This window comes from Sminthopsis crassicaudata, chromosome 1 (genome assembly GCF_048593235.1).
Source record: "Sminthopsis crassicaudata isolate SCR6 chromosome 1, ASM4859323v1, whole genome shotgun sequence".
Classification (NCBI taxonomy): Eukaryota; Metazoa; Chordata; class Mammalia; order Dasyuromorphia; family Dasyuridae; genus Sminthopsis; species Sminthopsis crassicaudata.
This window is the reverse complement of record NC_133617.1, coordinates 571,254,011-571,275,234: the sequence shown is the minus strand read 5'-3', so window position 1 is coordinate 571,275,234 and position 21,224 is coordinate 571,254,011. Positions and strand designations below refer to the sequence as shown.

Below are 21,224 nucleotides of genomic sequence, written 5' to 3'. Positions count from 1 at the left end.
AAAAATATTGAATGTGGCATTCAAAACATAACTATTTTTTTTTAAAAAAGAACAAGTACAGAAGTAGTAGCTTTTAATGTCTAAGACTATTTCTCATTAGAACAAAATGCACTTTTCCCCACTTATTTCAAGATATCATTATTTTTAAGTAACACTGACCTAATCTGAAGCTACAAGTATCAATTCACTTGGTGATTTCAGTGACTATTTCAATTACTTGAAGAAAACATACTGTTACTCAGGCAAAAACATTTCTGGTCCAGGAAATCCACAAACCATTCCAAATCTCCACATACTAAAATGCCATGGCAGTTTGTTCTACTTGTTTTTCAATCAAATGCTATATTGAGAAGAGACTACAATGGGATTAATGCATTAATTTTCATGTCTGAATCTAGTGTTGATGCCTCTGGGAAAGCAAGAATTATTTAACTTGGAGTCCTTTGATGGATCATTCTTGAAATTCATAACCATTATTTTTGTGATAAGCAGAGAGCTAGCCAAGAAGGATCCCAAAATGAATTTATGGTAGCAATTCTAGTGTTGAGGAATGACCCTTTTGGTAGGTTTGATGAATTTACATGTTGCACAGAATCTAAAAAAGTGAGTTTTTGAAGTAAAGCATGCATGGAGTTGAAACCTAAAATTTCCTCCTACATATGGTAAAACTTACTTGACCTTGAGAAGTAGAATTTCAGTAATTACTTTTGTCATAAATCATCAATCATTACTACAACCAAAAAAATAAAAAATAAAAACAAATTCAAATTTTGTTTATAGTAAACAATGACTTTTTTATGTAAAGTTCTGTTGTCTCTCAATTATAATCCTTCTCTGGGAGGAGATCTCTTTTCTGTATAATCTTTTCCTCTGTGTGCAGGTTTCTTAGGAGGCTTCTGGAGCCTCCAGCCAGAGAGAAGGTAGAATCTCGAATTCTCTTCTTCCTGAATCCTGCTTCTGAATCTCCTCAAGCTTCCCTGAAGTTCTCTTGGGAAGTCTTGTCCTTCCCCAATCCAGACTCCTCCTCCAGGCTGCTGTGCCAAATCTGGCCCAGAGTAGACTCTCCCAACTCTGGCCCAGACTCAACTCTCTCCTTGCTCAATAGTGTCTTCTTTTATCCTCCCAGAGAATGGGCGTGTGAGAACTCAAGGACTTGCAGGGAAATTACTTCAACCAATAAACTTGCTCCTTTTAAAGGTTGTGTGTAAACTCCTTTTCATATGGAAACTCCTCCTCAGAAGTTCAAAGGGGTAAACTCCCCTTAAAGGCCAGAACCAAAGATGTGAACTAGAGAATTGTTAAGTATGGACTTAGCACTTAGTAAGAATCTAACATCTCCCCCTTTCTTTTGATTTAGAACATAGGGTGGTCATGACCTTGAAACATAAATCCATCAATATGGGAGATATTACTTCAACAATGATACTATATGAGGATATATTCTGATGGAAGTGGATATCTTCAACATAGAGAAGAGCTAATCCAATTCCAATTGATCAATAATGGACAGAATCAGTTACATCCAGAAAAGGAACACTGGGAAATGAGTGTAAACTATGAGCATTTTTTGTTTGTTTGTTTTTCTTCCCAGATTATTTTTACCTTCCAAATACAATTCTTCCTTTGCAACAACAAAAAGAAAATTCGGTTCTGCACATATATGTTGTACCTAGGATATACTATAAGATATTTAATATGTATGGGAATGCCTGCCATCTAGGGGAGGGGATGGAGGGAAGGAGGAGAAAAACTTGGAACAGAAGGGAGTACAAGGGATAATATTGTAAAAAAAATTACCTATGCATATGTACTGTCAAAAAATGTTAAATTATAAAATTAATAAAAATATGGGAGGTATTACACATATTACATAAATTACATAAACACATAGTAACATCATAACATAATCCATGCTAGAAGTATGTAATAAATAACACGATCAAATAATCATAAATTGAAAATTTTATAAATGTCCATAAGTCCATTAGTCCCATCTTGTGTTTGAAAATCCAATGATTCCTGCTTGTTTTAAAGTGCTATATATCTTGCTGGTCTATAGTTGTTTGCTTGTGAGCTCCTCTCCAATGCTCAGCCCAGTGCTTTTCAATGCAAAATTAAATGCTATTGACTGAGTGAATTTCTTCAGCCAAATTTCTTTGACCAACACTCCTTCTGAAATATTTTCTCCTTGGATTGCCAGGATACTCTTGTTTTTCTCCAGCTGACTGACTGCTTCTCAGAGTTCCTCCTAATTGTGGGTGTCCCCAAGGCACCCTTTTCTTTTCTCACTGTTCCCTATTCCTCGGTGAACTCATCTGCTCCCCAGAGTCAGTGATGGCTTCCATTTCTAGTTAGCCCTGATTTCCCCCCTGAATTCTAGTTCAGCAACTCCAGCCGCCTAGAGGTGGATCCACCCTGTTGTCTCACAGGCAGCCCATAGTATAGGCACACAAAATTAAGCCACCATTTTGCTTGCCTAGTGAAATTGTTATATGGATGGAAAAGCTGCAGAACACTTTGCAAGCATTTAGGTACCATAGAAATGCCAGCTATAATCACTACTAAAAGCATCACTACCACCACTGCTATTATAATATTATTATATTATATACATTTGTTTTGTGCAGTCATAAAGTCAATAATATCCTGTTCTCCAGCATCAGTCTACCATTGTGTCTAATACACAATCACACACAAAAAATAAGGCATATACCTGAAATTTTTTACCCAAAATGCATCCCTATATATGTAATCACTAATTTTTGGTAGTTTAAATCCAAGGCTTTGATATAACCATTTTTCTTTAAAGTACTAATAGCTAATGGGAACCTCACCAGATAGTTCACAACCAAGAAGCTCCATCCTTAAAGTACAGTGCCTCCGACATACTTGGGGATACAGTCGGACATATTGAGATTTTATTGGAGGAGTGAAAGAATTGGCATAAGGTGTATTGTTGTCCACATTTCCGCGGAACACCTGTGAGAGAGAAACAACAATGATTGAGATAATGAATTATACTTATTTATCTTTTGGTTTTATAGTAGGAGATCACAAACTATGCTAAATGCTTGGATAGTGCTTTAATATAACTGGATAATTCATTTGGAGATTTGAGCATTTAGGAATTGTGGGTCTTTAAGTATCACCCTGTACCTAAGGCTATCAGCAGTGAATAACAAATACATAGACATAATCTTGACTAAAATAATTTCATTATCATTGTTCACCAGAATATAATCTAAATTCTAATAAGAATCTTCTAATGCATACTTAGTCTATTTTCTTCTTGGGAAGAAGCCTTCAGTTTTTTTCTTACTTTTTCCTACTTTAGGTCATAGATTCATATACCATGACAATTAACTACTTTCTGCATGGTGCTTGCTATCTGACATATTTACAATTCTACTATAGCCCTTTCATCAGTGCCTATGGTGCTGGTAAAGGATCATTAAAGCTACATCAACAGAATGCTAATTCTGATAGGTTCTACTAAGTTGGAAAGATCTATTTATGGATTTAGTATTGAACTGTCATCTAGAAATACTATGAGCTAAGTTTGAAAAGGGACTTTTGTGGTAATTCCAAGACTTTCTATTAACCAAAAGAGACATGGTCATTGGAACTAGGGAAAAAAAAATTCTTAAATGATCTGAACTGTTTGCATGCCCTGATTTCTGACTGAGTGTGGAATGTCTTTAAGCTTTATTAAGTACATATAAAGTAAATTTTTTCAAAGTGAATGCTACCAAGTGGACTATTTTTATTAACAAAATCATAGACATTTTAAATATAGAAAAATATTAAGCTTTATTATTCTTAATTTAGACTTATTTTCCCTTGAGCTTCTTGATGTCTCCTTTTTTGATAATAACTCAGTTTATAACTAGAGTTGGATGGGGTATCTGAATCATACAGTAGATCGAGCTATACTGCACAGTCCAACTGATAATAAATAATTTCTTTTTATAGGTTATGAAGATATATAATCAAAATCATGGAACAATTCTTTGTTATCTTCCAAAGTAGTTCTGTAACTTGCTGTTTTTTCTTCTGTTCTTCGCATCTTATCCTTTTATTCATTATTTTAACTAATTTTTAGATAGATTCTTCAATCCTACTTTATATGATGAAATGTTTTGTTTTTTTCCTTCCATTGCATGAGTTTTTAATGAATCCAGGGACTTAAATAAATAGGATTGATTGCATATATATTTACATCTGGAAATTTTTATGGAAAAATGAAAAAAAAACCCAACATAATCTGAGTAGACATATAGAAAAGGACAACGTGGTACTTTTTCACTCTGATATGCTTAGGTTTTTAAGGTAAGGGCTCCCTCATTTTTTTCTCTTTCTATTTCCTTATATTTAATTAGTATCTTCTATAAATCTGCCGTAGAGAATCCATTCAATGCACTGTAATATTGTATTGGGTTGTTTATTAATTTATTAAGGCTGCACCAGGATGTGTGTCAATCTTATCCTTTATTTTCTCTTTTACAATTGTTGTATCTCTTTTTCTGTCATAAAAAGGAAGTCATTGATATACGGATATGAGAACCATCTGCACAAAAAGGATAACTGAATCTGTGGGAGATAATAAGATTACCAAGTGAGATTGTTTTGGAAGAAAAAAGAAGGGCCCAGTATGTAGCATTGAGATTTACTCATAATGAATGGGATATAGCATAGACACAAAGGAGACCAAGAAGCAATAGTTAGGGAGGAAGAAAAAAGAATGGAAATCAAGAAGGAGAAGTGTCATTAACCTAGAAGGAAAGGAAGACTTAACCTAGCATGTTAAGCTCATCAAAAGTATCAAATATTATAAAGAGGTCAAGAAAGATAAGGATTTTAAAAGACCAGGACATTTGGTATTTGAGAGGTCATTTATAATTTTGAAAAGAGTAGTTTCAGTTGAATGTGTGTGTGTGTGTATGTGCATTTTTTATGGAGTTTAGCTGAAATGAGAGAACAGAAATATGAGAAAAGATAGCAGCAGTGATCAAAAATCATTTCTCCCAATTTTTTTTCTAAAGGATTGAGTAGTCGTGGGCATTCTGGTCAACCTTATATACTCCATAAGAAAAGGAGATGTTTAAAAGTATCAAAACAGTGGTAATGATAGACAACAACAATCTAAATATGCCTTTGTCAATATATCATCTTGCTAGAACAGGGGATCAATGGATGCAAAAGTAGAGAGTAGTGTAAACTTGAACTGGTTTCACCAAAGGATGATGATTAGGAAGAGAGGAGAGTTTATAAAATGCATCAGTGATAACATGGGAAAGTACAGAGGGGCTGAAGGAATTTTAATATAATAGAGACAAAAAAAAAACAGGAGTAGAACTTATACTGAACAGAAAATAGAATAATAAGATTGTGACTAGAAAAAGGAAATTCAGAACATGAACATGTGATTTTACAGTGGCAAAATCAAGGATAGGATCTTGTCTATAGCTGAAGTGGAATGGAAGAGGTAATGGAAAATTCTGAAGAGGAATCCTTTGAAATGGATAAAGATGTAGGATTGAGGATGGGAACTTCACAGTTCAGTATCACTGAGATGGGCACAGTGTACAAATATAGGCACATATTAGCCATGAATCCAGATATCTTATCAGGGAATGGAGACAGGTCCATTGAGGGAGAGCAGATGATTTAAATGTGTTAAAGTCCTCCTTTAATTCAAAAGATAGTCTGGGAGGAAAATCCAGTCAACAGTAGTTTCCCTATATTTCAGAGACAATATGAGCAAAATCACCAGTAGCTGCTAGAAAGCTCCAGAGAGCTGATGGAAGGTTATCTTTGAGAACTAGGAAAATTGTTCTGAAATTATGATGTTCTGTGATTTGCAGTCATATGTAATCACTGAGAGAATTCAAGTAAATGTTGAGTTTCTGTGGCAAAGAGCAGTTTAGAATCATTGAAAGTATTGTAAATTCCAAAGTGCAATGCATCATCAGTTGTCTCCTATTAAATTCTGGAATCAGCTCATCAATCTGTGGTTCTTGTCCTAAATACATATGTACTAGGCATTTCTGAGTAGGGCTGTATATCATTGAATGACTAAGCTTATAGAGTAATCATTTATAGAAGAAGTTCCCAAGGTTCAATTGTCCCTGAGACCAAGTGCCAGTGGTACATAGACAGTGGGGAAAGGAAAGAAGATAGAATGTGTGTGTGTGTGTGTGTGTGTGTGTGTGTTTATTTGTGATTACTCACCACTATCAAAACTGAAGATGATGATGGCAGTGTTTAGGAAACTAGAGTTCCCTAAGCATCTCTCTGCCTCATGAGGCAGAGCTAAGGGGATTTATTGACAATCTTAAACATTCCAGAAGCACACTTCAGCAGAAGAAAAAGATCTTATATTTACTTTCACTTTGGAATAGTGAGTTTAGAGGGTCCCTTCCTTCAAAATATTCAAAAAATGGGATTATACTTAGATGGGAATATGTGCTAATTTTTCCTCTTTAGACTATAATATTAATGTTGGCTTTACTGTATCAAAATTATTTTTTCTAGAACCTGTTAACTAGGCTATGGTGATTTCAAAACTTCTCAGTTTTAAATTTCAGAGAATGAGCCACATGAGATGAATAATTATTAAAAGTCCCCATGATATGAATTTTAGACCATAAAGACTCACATATGCAGTCTTCTTTTAAAAAAAAAAAGTCATATGTAAAAGTGTGACTATTTCCTTCTCATTTTTCCTCAAGCAAATTATCAAAATATACCTATAGAATTTAAAGATTTATAGAAATGAAATAATAGCCAATTAGACCTATAGTTGTTCGTATCTCCTTAAACATATTTTTCCCTCCTTTAATTTTACTGTGACATTTTTTAGCAATTAATAATTGAGTGGCTTTAAAATTGTATTACTCCATTGCCCCAGAATGTATTTCTTTTGTGTTTATTTGCTTAGGTCATTATTGTTGCCCCCAACTTTAGGTTCATAAGCATCATTGACACTTCCTATAATATATCAGGAATCTATTTGATAGAATTCAAATATAATGATTATATTATTGCCAATGCAAATAATCTATTATAAAAATGCTAGAGGTTTTGTGAACACATCTCTTTCTTTTTATTCATTTCCTTTGCTAAAGATGTTACTGACAGAGACATCTAGATGGTGATTCTGGAGTCCAGAAGCCTGAATTCAAATTCAACATCAAACTTTTAGTACCTAAGTGACCCTTGGCAAGTCACCTCTAATTGTCTAAAATATATATCTAAAGAGATATTTAGACAACTAAAGATGAGAAAGAAAATACTTTTACATGAATAAAACTTTTAAAGATCTCTGAATTAATTTTTGTTAATTAATTAATTAATTATATATATTTTTTCTAGTCCATTTCTACATCTATAAATGGGCATATTCTAGTCTGTAGTTACTTCTAATTCTCTAAGAGCAGTAAATCTCTTCTTGAATAAAGTCTTTTGTAATATCTATGTGAGAATTCTGGGGAGTTCACTAGCTTTTCATCTTTTTCATCGCATGATTCTTAGCCACATTTTTTAAAGTGCCTTTTCCAAACTCTTATATTTGCTTTCACATTGAAATTGCCAATTAATAATGAACAGACTCATTTGATTTGTTAAATTTTATTAAGTTCTTCATAGGTTTCCTCATTTTCCATAATGTTGTAAAAATTGGAGTTATTTTCATTATAAAGTATTTACTTATGATCAACAGGAGCACTGAAAAATAACATGAACAAAATCCCATTAAATTTTATTTCTTGGTTTTTTTTTGGTGAAAAAATAATTTTGACTAACAACTTCTTAAAGATATCTCAAATAGAATATATAAGCTATTCTTTCATTAGTTGAATGCACATTGTGTCTTTTCATTTAATTTATATTGTTATATTAGTGTTAATACATTGTTTGGTTACAAATATACTAAAATATCAAATATTTGTAATTGACTTAAAATTGATTCTCAGGACTCTAGAGTTCCCCTGAGGACTCTAGAGTTCCCCTGACTTTGGCAATAATTAACTAGATATTTCTAGCCTAGCTCTTTAACTTTACTTCCTTTTAGTATATTCATATGCAGAAAAAAGATTAATTATAGATTGTATTTATATAAACTTTATAATTTGCAAAGTACTTTAAATTTATCATCTAATTTGATCCTTAAAATGAGATATAAATGGTACAAATAAATGGTCATTATTTACACTTGATAGTTGAAAATGGAAGTTCAGAGAAGCTAAGGCCAAAAGTCATACAGTTATTAAGAAATAGCTGAACCAAGATATTAACAAAGTTTTTCTGATTCTAAGTAGTTATTGCAAAAACAGAATAACAAAAACAAAACACCCTCCCCCCAAAAGAAAACAAATAAACAAAAACTACTGTTCCTAATAAAAGAATTGAAGTAGGAGAGAAGCTCTCTCCCAGTTTTGAAAGTCTGTGATTCCATAACTGAGATTCAACTTAAGGAGGTTTGTCTATTCACCTATCTATAACAGTGACATGTATTGCATTGAAGTACATAAAACCCTTGATATATTAGATGCTGGGGTGCATTGAAAATAAAATTAAAGATCTGTAAATAAAAGTAAAGTATTTGTATTATCAACCCCAAATCTGAAGGGCTCCCTAGAATTAAAGGTATTTTTCCCCCAGTAGCAATGTATGGCTGTGAGAGTTGGATTGTAAGGAAAGCTGAGCACTGTGGAATCAATGCTTCAAACTGTATGCTAGAGATGACTTTTGAGAGTCCTTTGGACAAGGAGATTATATAAAGCAATATTAAAAAAATAATTTCTACAATGTAGATAAATACATAAGATGAAGTTTATTTTTTTACCACATAATGAAAATATAGGACTTACTGGAAAAGACCCTGATTATTGGAAAGATTAAAGGCAAAAAGAGGAACATTGGGGATGGGATATAGTGTCATGAAAAAAAATGGACATTTGAAAGATAGGGAAATATATAAGAGTTTGGCTTGATAAGGTCCATAGAATGACAAAGAGTTGAATTTGACTGAATGAATCTGAGAAATAACAGTCAAATGAAATTTGACTTTTTCCTAGTGTAGAATAACAAAGATCTGCTGCTTCCCTCTTGTTAAAATTCTAAGGATGATGATGATGGTGATGATGAAACAATGATAACACTAATTCTTAGCACCCCTGTTTCTTTCTTTCTTTCTTTTCTTTTTTTTTTTTTTTTGGTCACCTGCTCAATAATAGAGTAAATCTAGATAAGAGTTAGATAGAAGGGAAATCCATTTGTTATTCATTTGTGTACATTTTTTAGGTGATATAGCCAAAATATATAATCCATAATATCCGATTTTCTTGTCATAATCTTTCTTGGAATGTTTAGTTTGATTTCAGGATAGCAGGCACAATCATTAAACTTATATTAAAAGACCTTCCGATTTGAAGAACCAGCTTTGTAACCTAAGCCTTAGTTTATATTACAAAAGCCTTTTTGGGAATTTAGGTTTACCTCCATACTTTAATAAGTATGGTCCATCTAAGGAGTTTTTCACATAAAAATCTTTATTTTTGAAAAGTTTCTATTTGAATTCATTGCTCTTTAAGAAATATTTTCACCTAACATTTTGAAATCTATGGCTATAAAGCATTAAATCTATATTTATTATCAATGGGTATTGGACAATTAATTTTTTAATGTGTTGTGTTATTTTAGAGTTTAAAATTAACTCTGCTAATGTAATAAAACTAAATTAAAAATGAATGTGTAATTACTGGTAAAGTAATTAAAATGAAAATTGGTTAAGTATAATAAACAGGATTATGGTAACCTTGGGACAAAGTATTTATGGATACATCAATTAAGCTATAAGAAAGTCATACATGAAATCAAGTACAAATTTATTACTCATACCAGAGAAAAATATACATTATTGAATATCAACAATTTTAAGCTTCTTTTGGAGATATCAAATTCATTTGTTAATTGATGATAACATGTTAATTTAATATTTTAAATCAGTTTTACCATGTCTTCATTGGATCCTTTTACTTTATACATTGCCCAAGTCTTTCCATCATTACTATATGCAATTTTATAGGATTTTATATATTCTGGACTTCCAATCCTTTTAGCTCCTTGGGTGATAACGCCAGTGACTCTCATCTTCCTTTGCAAATTTATCTGAAATGACAATACATCATCATTAATTGTCTAATAATAATTTTAATTTATTAGTTGTGAATACTTCATTTTTAATTTCTTAGAAAATGGCAATAATATCATGTAAAATAATTTTCTTGTTCATAATTTTTATGGAAACAAAATAATTTTTAGCCATTGAACAAATTATACTTCAATTCCTAAGTCCTATGAAATTTGAAAAGTATGAAGCACTGTTGAAAGACAATATATTATTTAGAACTCTTCCTGACAAGAGATAGACTTAATAATTGGTTTAATACCTCACAATGAATAAGTAAAAGAAACAAAAAGTACTATAATAAAATATTCTCATGGTTTCTATATTTTAAGTGTGATATTTCTATCAAGGAGATAAGGAATCATCCAGTAAGAATTAAAACAGGACTCCCTTGTTATCCAGATTTTCCCTAGGAATCCTATCTATAACAGCTTCAACAAATAGATCTTTGATTTTTAGTCAAAGGAAAATCACTAGTATAGGTAGCACATTTCATTTTTGGATAATTTTAATTTTTAAGATAGTTCCTCATATGAAAATGTAGTCTGCCAACCTGCAGAACAAGTTTATACAAGATATTTCGAATATTATTGAATTTGAACACTTTTACTGCCCTTCTATAAGGCTAAATGCTTTCATTAAAAGTTAAAATCTGAATGCTAAATATATTTGTTTCCTCCACAATCCTTATACGACATGATTTTAGTCACTGTAATATTATTTTCATTTGCCACTGGATATATTTTAATGTGTCAATAACCCTTTTAACCTGGAAACTAGAAATGGTCACAGTATTGCAGATATGGACTGAGGAGGACAGTGGGTTGGCTACCTTCCCTTTTCTGGATACTATTAATTTATTCATTCACTGTTCTATAAATACATAGCATCCACTCAATAATTCCTGCCCTTAAAAAGCATGTGAGAGATTCATCACAAGATGAACATGGATAATCATAATACATGGTAAGTTCAGAAAAGAGAGAACACTAGCAAATGGAGATAGCAGGAAAAGGTCCTTTCTATTGATGTAATACTGAGAACAGGTTAGCTTTTTTTGTCTTCCACATTATATTTATGAATCATATCATCAAGCCTGTGATCCATTAAAATCAGAATCTTATATCTCTTTTCATATGAACAACTTTCTCTCAAATCTTTCACTTCATCATGTTAAAGTTGAGAAGTTAATTTTTGGGAACTCAGTACATAGCTTCATCTCTTTACTATGTTTCATTTTTGCCTTTTGGAATTACACTTGGGTCCTGCAAGATATCAACTGTCCCCACCCCCATTTTGTGCCAACAATAAACAATCAGAAATTAGACACACAGTCTCCAACCCACAGGCCCACATTGTAATGTAGACCAAATTCCTTTGGTATCTTTTCACATTTTCTGAAATGTTTATGCATACAGAAGCCACATTTTTTCCCCTTAAAAACTTACAAAATTCAAATCCCAGCAAAAATGACAAATTTACTAATCATATGAAAACTCTGAATCATGAAACAAGCAAAAAATAAGCATTTCAAAATTTAGAAGAGTATAATTAGAGGATTTTTTATGAAACTGTGGACTTCCACTACACAAGTCGGTTATTTAAAAGTCTGTGTTCAGTGTAACAAAATAGTAACACAATTTCTCTGTATCTTTTTCTGAATTTTTTTCCTGTTCATTTTTAAATCTTTCACTGATGATTTTCCCTTTTCATAACCACTATCACTACCACCTAACTCACCTCTTTCCCCAAACAAAAACTCTTTCTTGTAACAAATAAGTGTACTCAACAAAAATGCATTAACAAGATGTCCATATATGAAAATATCTCATTCCACACCTCTAGTTTATTATTTCTCTAGCAAGAGGCAAGTTTTCCTATCTTTTTTTTTCAAGGCAAGATTGGTCAATGCATAGAGTTCTGAAGTCTTCCAAAGTTGTTACCCTTTACATTAGTATAATTATTACATATTTTTCTGATTCTCTTCATTTTACCTCTATATCAATTGATGTATATCTTTCCTAGTTTCTCCATATCCTTTAGTTGTTTTTAATACAATAACATTCTAATACTTTTATATAGCACATTTTTTAGCCATTTACCAAGTAATGGTACCCACTTTGGTTACTAAAGACCAGAATTTTCTAGAAAATTCACAACAGAAACAGTTATCATGTAATATATCATTTATATAAATAGTATACAAACAATAGTAATATTGTACCAATCTTAAGACGTTTTAAACAAAAAAAAACATGGAAAACAATGGGAAGCTAAAGAACTCATTTTCTTAATCTTTGCCATCACAAAAGAAGTATTAATGATGATGGCTTCAACTGAGTGAGAGAATGAGGCACAATGCAACATTGGAGAAAGGAGTAGCTCACAAAGCATTATTGGGCCTGCTTGGGACAACCCTTGGGCTGGAATTTACCTTGGAAGTGCAGAAATCAGACTATTTAAATTTTGGAATGATTTGAGTAGTAACAGCATTGGAACAGAACAGCATCCCTGGCTATTCCTAGGATGGTTTCCATTATGGTCTTTGCTGAGATGCTTAGTCTATATGGTTTAATTGGGGTATTCATTTTCTTTCTCAAGTAGGATGGATTCTCTCTTCTCTCTACTCCTCTAATTCTTATGCCTGTTGCAGCAGAGTATCATATAAAGATACTCTGCTGCAACAGGCATAAGAATATATATAGAACATATAAAGGCCTGTCTTAATCCTCATTCATCCAAATGTTCTCTAAAACAAATAGCCTGATGATAAGTACAATTGTCCAGCTGGTACGTGGTCTTATAAATGCTCAATGTCTTCATAACTCTTCTGTTTGTATCTCTTTACACTATTGAATACTACCCCCTCCCTATTCCTTGGCCCAGGCTAAGCTGAGGTCACTTTGAGCCAGAGAGTTCAGAGCAATCTCCCAAACCATTTTCATTTTTCTGTTCATTGAATGTTTGTTCCTAAAAACTTCATATGTTGATAACATTTATGGGGCAAGAATTTTCAATTTCCAAGCTAAATATGAATCTTATATATGTAAGTGAATTGAATTTTTGTACTTTGAGTTTTAATGTAAAGTATTGTGAATTCCTTGGATGTTATCATTGGAAGTTCAAGACTGCTATTATAACTTAGTATTAATAAGAGTTGTATAATGTGGATGCATAGAGAATATATACTTCCAGTAATGATGTAGTACATTATGTGATTGAACAATTATTTTTATAGTTAACTTGCTTCCAGTTGTTTGCTATTCCTCAGAAATCATTTCATGATAGCTCACTCCTGCACAATCTCTGCTCTCTGTTTTTTTGTGACAATATTCTTTTGTAATCCTTCTAACAATCCAATTACTTGTTTTCAGTCTCCTCTCCTTTAAAACCATCCATGACATGCTCATCGAAACATATACTCCAATGCTCTGTCCTGGACTTCCTTTTCTCTAATGTCTATACTATCTTATCGAATGAATTCATGAGCTCTCATGACTTCAGTTATCATTTCCATGGAGATAACTTCCAGATCTCTGTCTTCGGCTCCTGTATTTCCACTGTCCTTATGGATCATGCAACATCAACTCGATATTGGCCATTTTGAACTAGATATCCAATAGACATCTCAAAAATAATATGTCCAAAGGGAACTTGTCATCTTTTCTCTATAATGGATATTTATCAAACTCTCCATTTATAATTTAGAATAGCATCTTCTTCTTAGTGTCATTCTAAACATTTTACTTTCTCTTATCCAGTTGTTATACCCTGGTATTTTTACCATCATAATGTTTCTAAAATTTGTGCCTTTCTCTCCATGCATATAACCACCACTCTAGTTTAGACCTACATTATTTCTTCTGAACTAGTACATGGATCCCACATTGGTCCTTCCACATTCTAATCTATCTTCTAGCTTCATATTATCTCTAAGATCAAATATCAATGCTTTTATTTGATTTGTACAGCTTTTCATTACTTGAATAAACCCTACCCAAATTCCTTACACATTTCCCTCCACATACTCTGTGGTATAGCACATTGTCTTTCTTGCTACTCTATATACAGACATTGCTCTTTTTTATTTCTTTGTCTTCCACTGGGTTCATGCCTCAAATTGTCTCTCTATATATAATGCTGTGTCTCTATTTCCATCTCTTTCCCTTTCTCTCTGTCTGTCTCTCATTTCTTTCAAGATTTAAGTACTGCCTTTTTCATGAAGTTTTTATTGCCTCCTTCTTAGCTATTACTGTCTCTGCTCCAATATTACCTTGGATTTGCTTTGTTATGGGTTTCTATTTTGTCTTTGTACAATTGGTGTTATAAAAGCTACCTTGAATTTGGTAGACACTGAATAAATGCTTATGGACTAAATTACTTAAATACTTGAAATTTGTAATATTGGCTGTACTGTGTTGAGAATAGTTCCTGATACATTGTAGGTTCAATTTATGTCTGTTCTTTTTCCTTCCTCTGCATTATTCTATCCAATCCAGTGAACACTGTCTGATGATCACCCTCAGTTTATTTAAAACATTTTATTTATGTAAAACCATTAATCTAAATGACAGGCATCTAATTTCACCTGCATGATAATTCAGCTGGAATATATGCATACAAAGTCTGTACATGTTTATAACTATCAAACTTTTAAACAGCACATCACAATTTCTTTTAAAGATTACTTTCCTTTTCCTTTCATCTGAAGAGAAAAATATGAAGGAAGATAAGGAAGATGACTATCAAACTCCTTGGGTTCTTTATTCCTCACTACAAAAACTATTCTCTTAGTTTTTTTTTCATAGTGGACTTGTTCACACCTTTAAATTTAGCTATTTGCTTTCCTTCATTTCTCAGTTGCTATAATTAAGAACACTCTGGATTCAGAAAAGACTCTGCTACATTTTTAAAACTGATTAAGATGATCAATTATCTTGCTATTTCTTTTCTAAAAGTATCAATGACTGTTCTATTCAACATAAGTATCATTTTATGTCAATAAATTTTTTTGTTCACAAAGTCAAAAATTAGTACATGGATTAATGAAATAAGAATAACTTCAAAATATACTTTTCTTAATGTGCTGGAATGCTTTCTCCCCCCAAAAAATAAGGTAGGGAGCAATCACACTCTAAGTCATAATCTCCATAAGTAGCATATAAATATGATAATTTTCTACTATCTACTTCATAACATTTTCATTTACTCTGGGTAAACATTGTTGAATATTCACTCGTTTCAAGTGGATTATTGAATTATGAAAAGTTTTGGAGCAAAATTAACAGGGTAAAAATTGCTTTTGAGGGAAAGGGCATTATTAAGGACCTGAATCATTATTTGGTTGCTCTCCTTTGGTGATGATTATGAATATTTTACTGGAGAACAGGATATAATTATTTTTAAGGCATGTAGGGCAAAAGCTCACATGGGTCAGTTTGAATTTTCATCTTTTCATATATATACAGTAAAAACAAAAACAAAAACAAAAACCAAACCAAAACAAAACAAAACACCTCAGTTTGAACTTTACATAACTAAGCCTATGCAAAGCCATAGGAAACAATTTTTGCTTATGATTAACATTGATACAGAGTTGTAGGTTTTCCAAAATACTGTACAAATGTTATTTTACTTTCTTCTCACAGCAATCTTAGGATGTAAGTGCTATATATTATTGTTACTTACAGATAAGGAAATTGAGAGAAAGTATGATTAACTGATTTTCCCAGGGTGATATAACTAGTTATTGTTTGAATCTAGATTTGAACTCAGGGCTTCCAGACTCAAGATATAGATTCTAGCCACAATGCTACTTCCTAGTTATATATTTATTCATTAAATAAATATGAAGCAACAACTACATGCTGTAGACAATAATATATAATATAGTGAGACAGAATTTGCATCAAGAAGAGAGGTTCAAATTCTGATTCTAAAAAAATACTGGCTCTATGATCATTAGGCAAATCTCTTAACCTGTCTATCATACCTGAAATTCTCTTTTCTTATGTTCACTTCTGTTATTATTCCCTGGCTTTCATCAAGTCTCAGATGGAGTCCCACCTTGCCTGTGTTGAACTTCTTCAATTGATCATGTAAATATCTGATTTGCACAGAATCTGCACTTCATATCCCCCATTCTCTAAATTCCTTGAGAGTAGGAAAGGTCTTGTTTGGGGTATAATCACTTTTTTTTTTCTGAATGAATCCTATATTAATAGGATCAATACAGAATTTAATCTCTCAGTCTTCCAGGCAGCTTTCTAAAATCAATGGCTGAACTATATTTTTGAGGAAGTTTTCTCCCCTGATGAAATCAGAAGTTTAATATATTCTTGTTATAAAGAGGAAGGAAGGAAGGAAGGAAGGCAGGAAGGAAGGAAGGAAGGAAGGAAGGAAGGAAGGAAGGAAGGAAGGAAGGAAGGAAGGAAGGAAGGAAGGAAGGGAGGGAGGAAGGAAGGAAGGGAGGGAGGAAGGAAGGGAGGAAGAAAGGAAGGGAGGAAGGGGGGAAAGGAGGGAAGGAAGGAAGGAAGGAAGGAAGGGAGGGAGGGAGGAAGGAAGGGAGGGAGGAAGGAAGGGAGGAAGAAAGGAAGGGAGGAAGGGAGGAAGGGAGACAAGAAAGTAGAGAAAGAAAAAAGAGAAAGGCAAGAAATAAGAAAAGAACAGCAAAAAGAAAAAGAAGAAAAGGAAAAACAAAGAGAAAAAAAGAAAAAGAAAGCATAAATGAAAGAAAAATTAATATTTCTAAATAATATTTCTGAAAAGCTATTGCCTTAAAAGGAAAGATATTTCTTTAGATAGAGGGAAAGGTAATTATCACCTTATATTTTATACAGAATATTTTAAATATTGTGAATTGTTCATTGTCCTCAAACATAAAAATAGTGAATAACTTTTTCCATATTTTTTTAAATGATCAAAACTGAAACTTTATAGACACATGAAAATCAAGGAGAAAACTTAAACAATCTCAGATTGTTGTTAACTCTTATGAGCAAAACCCCTCACTGATTCCAATACAGGATGAACTTTCTCTTAATATTTTCAGGAAAAAAGAAAACAAAACCAAAAACAAACAAAAAACTCTCTCACCAACAACAACTGAAATACTATATTTAAAAAAGAAAAAAAAAACTTTTTTTATTTTTTTATGAGAACAAGAATTAGAGGTTTTGCTTTGCTGGCCTGTCAGTAAAGGTATTAATGGGAATTCTGGTGATTGGTTGTTATCTTTTTTTCTCAAAAAGAACCAAAATCACATCACTATGTTGGAGTAAAATTACAGTGTATCGAACTGTGGCCAATCAGATCAATACAAGCTCAGAATGCTCAGCCACAGGTTAGATAAAAATAATCCTTATGAATATTTGGGGTGACTTCTCTAAGTGTGCATTTCACATTTCTTCTAAGCCAATTCAATTCTATTCTACTCATAAAGCACATCACCTTTAAATGAGGGAAAACATATTAAATGATCCAGTGCCAGTGTCTCCCATGTCATGTAATCAATTGTAAAATTGAGAGTGTCCTTGTATCACTTTTTCTGACCATCTTGTGAGAGCTTGCCTTATATAATTTCTCAATAAAATAATATTTTTGGAATTTCTGGTATATAATAATATAGTACACACACACACACACACACACACACACACACACACACACACTTATATGAATATAGTATATTTTCACTCTTTAAATAGAGTACATGAAGAATGCCCCCCAATTTAATGTTTCAGATATTTTTGATAAAACCACCTTGAAATTTAGTATCATTAAAATATCTTATAAAATGTCAAAAATAATGGTAAAATGTCACTTCCATTTAAAAAAAATAGAAAAAAAGAAAACCAGAGACAAAATGTAAAAAAAAAAAAAAAAAAAAAAAAAAAAAAAAAAAAAAAAAAAAAAAATCAAAACAGCAATTATTTTGTTTTAAGAATTAAAGGAGCCTGTCTTCCCAAAATAAAAAGACAACTATGGAGGTTAGACAAGTTATTTCAGTTTGAAAGTATGACATGTAATACCTACAGTTTAAAAGAAGCTAAAAGAAGCAGCTTAAACTAAATAGGATAAATGAAATAACCAACATGCTGTTTAATTGATCCCACATAAATATCATGATTGATTCTCAGATTTATAGATCTTTAATTCATTTCTTGCTTTATAAATAAAATGAAGAAATATTATACACAGATAAAGTGTATTCACCATTCAGATTATTTGACTACTATGGGGTCCGTTAAAGATTTGACTTAAAAGTTGGATGTACGAATGACCTAGCAACTTGTTAGACTGATAAATGATTTGTTATGACTGACATTAAGCATAGGGAATATGGAAGCGGGATAATTATCTAGAGCTTTGAACATGGAATCCATTTTTCTATTGGCAGTTTGCATGCTTAAATCACTTTCTATTATGAATGGCATACACAGTAGACAGTCTGAATCATGTTTACCCACATTTTAGAAGCCAAGTTCCTTGTTTGATATGGCTGAATGTTTTCTTTTCAATTATCTTTTATCTTATTTCAATTATCTTGTTTATACCTTTTTGTGGTCGGTCAAATTATCTCTGCTAGCATTTTTGACTGATGAGCTGAAGATTCATTTTCAGAAGCTTAAATAGTTGAATGTAATAGAATGAGAAATAAATTCAAAGTTCCTGATTTTCTCAAAACTAACACAAAATATTATTTAAAATTATTTATTTATCTGGTATTTGGAAGGCTGTAAAAAGCCTAGCTATATTGCTGCTTGAATTAACATATACCTGCTTGGATAGAAGCTATACCTAGAGGTTCTTTTTGGTCCAAGTAAAAAAAAAAAATAATGTAATTTTGAGGAATTTATTTTTTTTAATTGCTAAATAGTTTTATTATAAAGTTCTCAAACAGGGGGTGGAGCAAAGATGGCAAAGAAGATACACGTGAATTTGTAAGCTTCCTTTTTCCCTCAATATCAAGTAGTTAAATCAGCCTCAAAAATAACGCTGGACTGATAAAATCGACAAGGATTAGAAGCACAATTTACCAGCTGAAGAGAATCTGGAATTTCAACAGAAAAGGTCGGTTCCAAGGGGAGGGAAAAAAAAAAAAAAAAAAAAAAAAGATCAGCACAGACAAGGGTTGGACTAGGTGCTACCACATTGTGCTAAATGGGCTGGAGAGAACTCTGGGATCAGAGAAGTCACTGAGATAGAGGAATCTGGCACAGGCTGATAACTCTACTCTGCTTTTAAAACAGCAGGTCAGAAGAGAAATCAAGCCATTTTAAAATATAAAGCCAGAAACTAGAACCACCCCAATCTGGTAGTAGGCTAACACCCATCTCAGCATGGCTGTGCAGCCCCCTTCTGCTGTCTGGGGCTTCTTCTTGGGGCAGTTAAGAACCTGAACAGCAGGGGACACAGCCCAGGACAGCCTCTTATCCACATAGTGCAGGGCTCAACCTGAGGCAGTGGAATTCTAGCAGCAATGGAACTCCAACAGCAGCAGAACTCTCAGAATAGTGGAACCTCCATAGCAGGAACCGTGGTTTCTTGGGCAGACACTTACAGTTTCAGTGCAGGGGCTTTTCACATCAGCTGCTAATATCCATGGCCCCACAGGATGCTTTGTTTAGGGTTTGTGACGCTTTCACTGTGCAGCCTTAAAGCTCAGGGCAGTGGCTATGCCACACAGTGGGGGTCCTCACTGGGCACTACTTGCATTGCAGCTGTGCTATACACCTCTGAGGCACTTTGGGGAGGGGGGAGGAGAACTCTCTCCCAGAGCTCTCTATTAGCCCAGTCACAGGGTTGTTGCATTCTACCCCAGGTCTGGGAGGAAGCTGATAAATTTCTTACCCAAGGGCAGACCCCCCCACAGAGTGTTAACAATGAGTAAGAAGCTGAAGAGAACGATTGACACATTGTATACAGAGAAAAGGCGGGTATCCACCCCAGAGGAGTCTAACAGGAAAGAGTCTCCAGATAACATCCTAAAGGGGAATAATACCTAACCCCCGTCACATAACTCTCTCCTAGTAAAGACTATTAAAAAGTTTAGAGAGTTTGAAGAAAAATGGGGAAAGGAAAGAGAAGCTATGATAGAGAATAACAACATCCTGAAATTTGAGTTGGAAAAAATAAAGAATTCACGGGAGATGCAAGGAAACAAAATTTGTGAATTAGAAAAGGTTAAAAAATCACAGGAAAGTAGGATTTCTGAATTGGAAAAGATAAAAAATTCCCAAGAAAGTAGGATTTGTGATTTGGAAAAAGAAAATAACTCACTTAAAAAAAAGTGAAATGGAAAAAAATTCAACAGAGCAAAATAATTCATTTAAAAATTCAATTGGACATATACAAAAAGAACTAAAAAAAATGTGAATGAGGAAAATAACTCATTAAAATCAGGACTGAACAAATAGGAATGAATGATTCATTGAGGAACCAAGAATCAGTCAATCAAAACAAAAAAAAAAAAAGAATGAAAAGCTGGAGAATAATGCCAAATATTTACTGGGAAAATCTATAGACTTGGAAAATAGATCTAGGACAGATAATCTGAGGATCATTAGACTTCCCAAAAATTATGATGAAAAAAAGAGCCTAGATTTAGATTCTATTTTACAGGAAATCATCAAAGAGAACTAAGATAATAGAAAAAGAAGGGAAAATAGGTGTTGGAATAATTCATCAAACACCTTCTGAAAAAACCCTAAAAACAAAATACAAACAAACAAACTCCACAGAATATTGTGACTAAGCTGCAGAACTACCAGACTAAGGAAAAAAATATTGCAAGCAGCTAGGAAAAAACAATTCAAATATCAAGGGGCCACAATAAGGGTCACACAAGATTTGGCTGCCTCCACATTAAAGGATCGAAGAGCATGGAACCTGATATTCCAAAAGGCATATGAACAAGGATTGCAACAAAGAATAAACTACCCAGCTAAGTTTTGAATTTTCTTCCATGGCAGAAGATGGTCATTTTATGAAACAGAGGAATTTCATTTGTTTCTAAGAAAAAAACCAGACTTAA

General features: G+C 32.8%; 1 protein-coding gene across 2 annotated transcripts in view; it reads right to left on the bottom strand.

Moving 5' to 3' along the window:
• EDIL3 (EGF like repeats and discoidin domains 3) overlaps window positions 1-21,224 on the bottom strand; it is a 685,096-nt gene that overhangs the window by 152,531 nt on the left and 511,341 nt on the right. For both annotated transcript variants that reach the window (XM_074282146.1, XM_074282145.1), the window contains 2 exons: window positions 10,015-10,170; window positions 2,835-2,979 (listed from right to left, as the gene is read on the bottom strand). In XM_074282146.1, coding sequence (XP_074138247.1) covers window positions 2,835-2,979; window positions 10,015-10,170 — 301 coding nt within the window. The remainder of the gene's footprint in view (window positions 1-2,834; window positions 2,980-10,014; window positions 10,171-21,224) is intronic.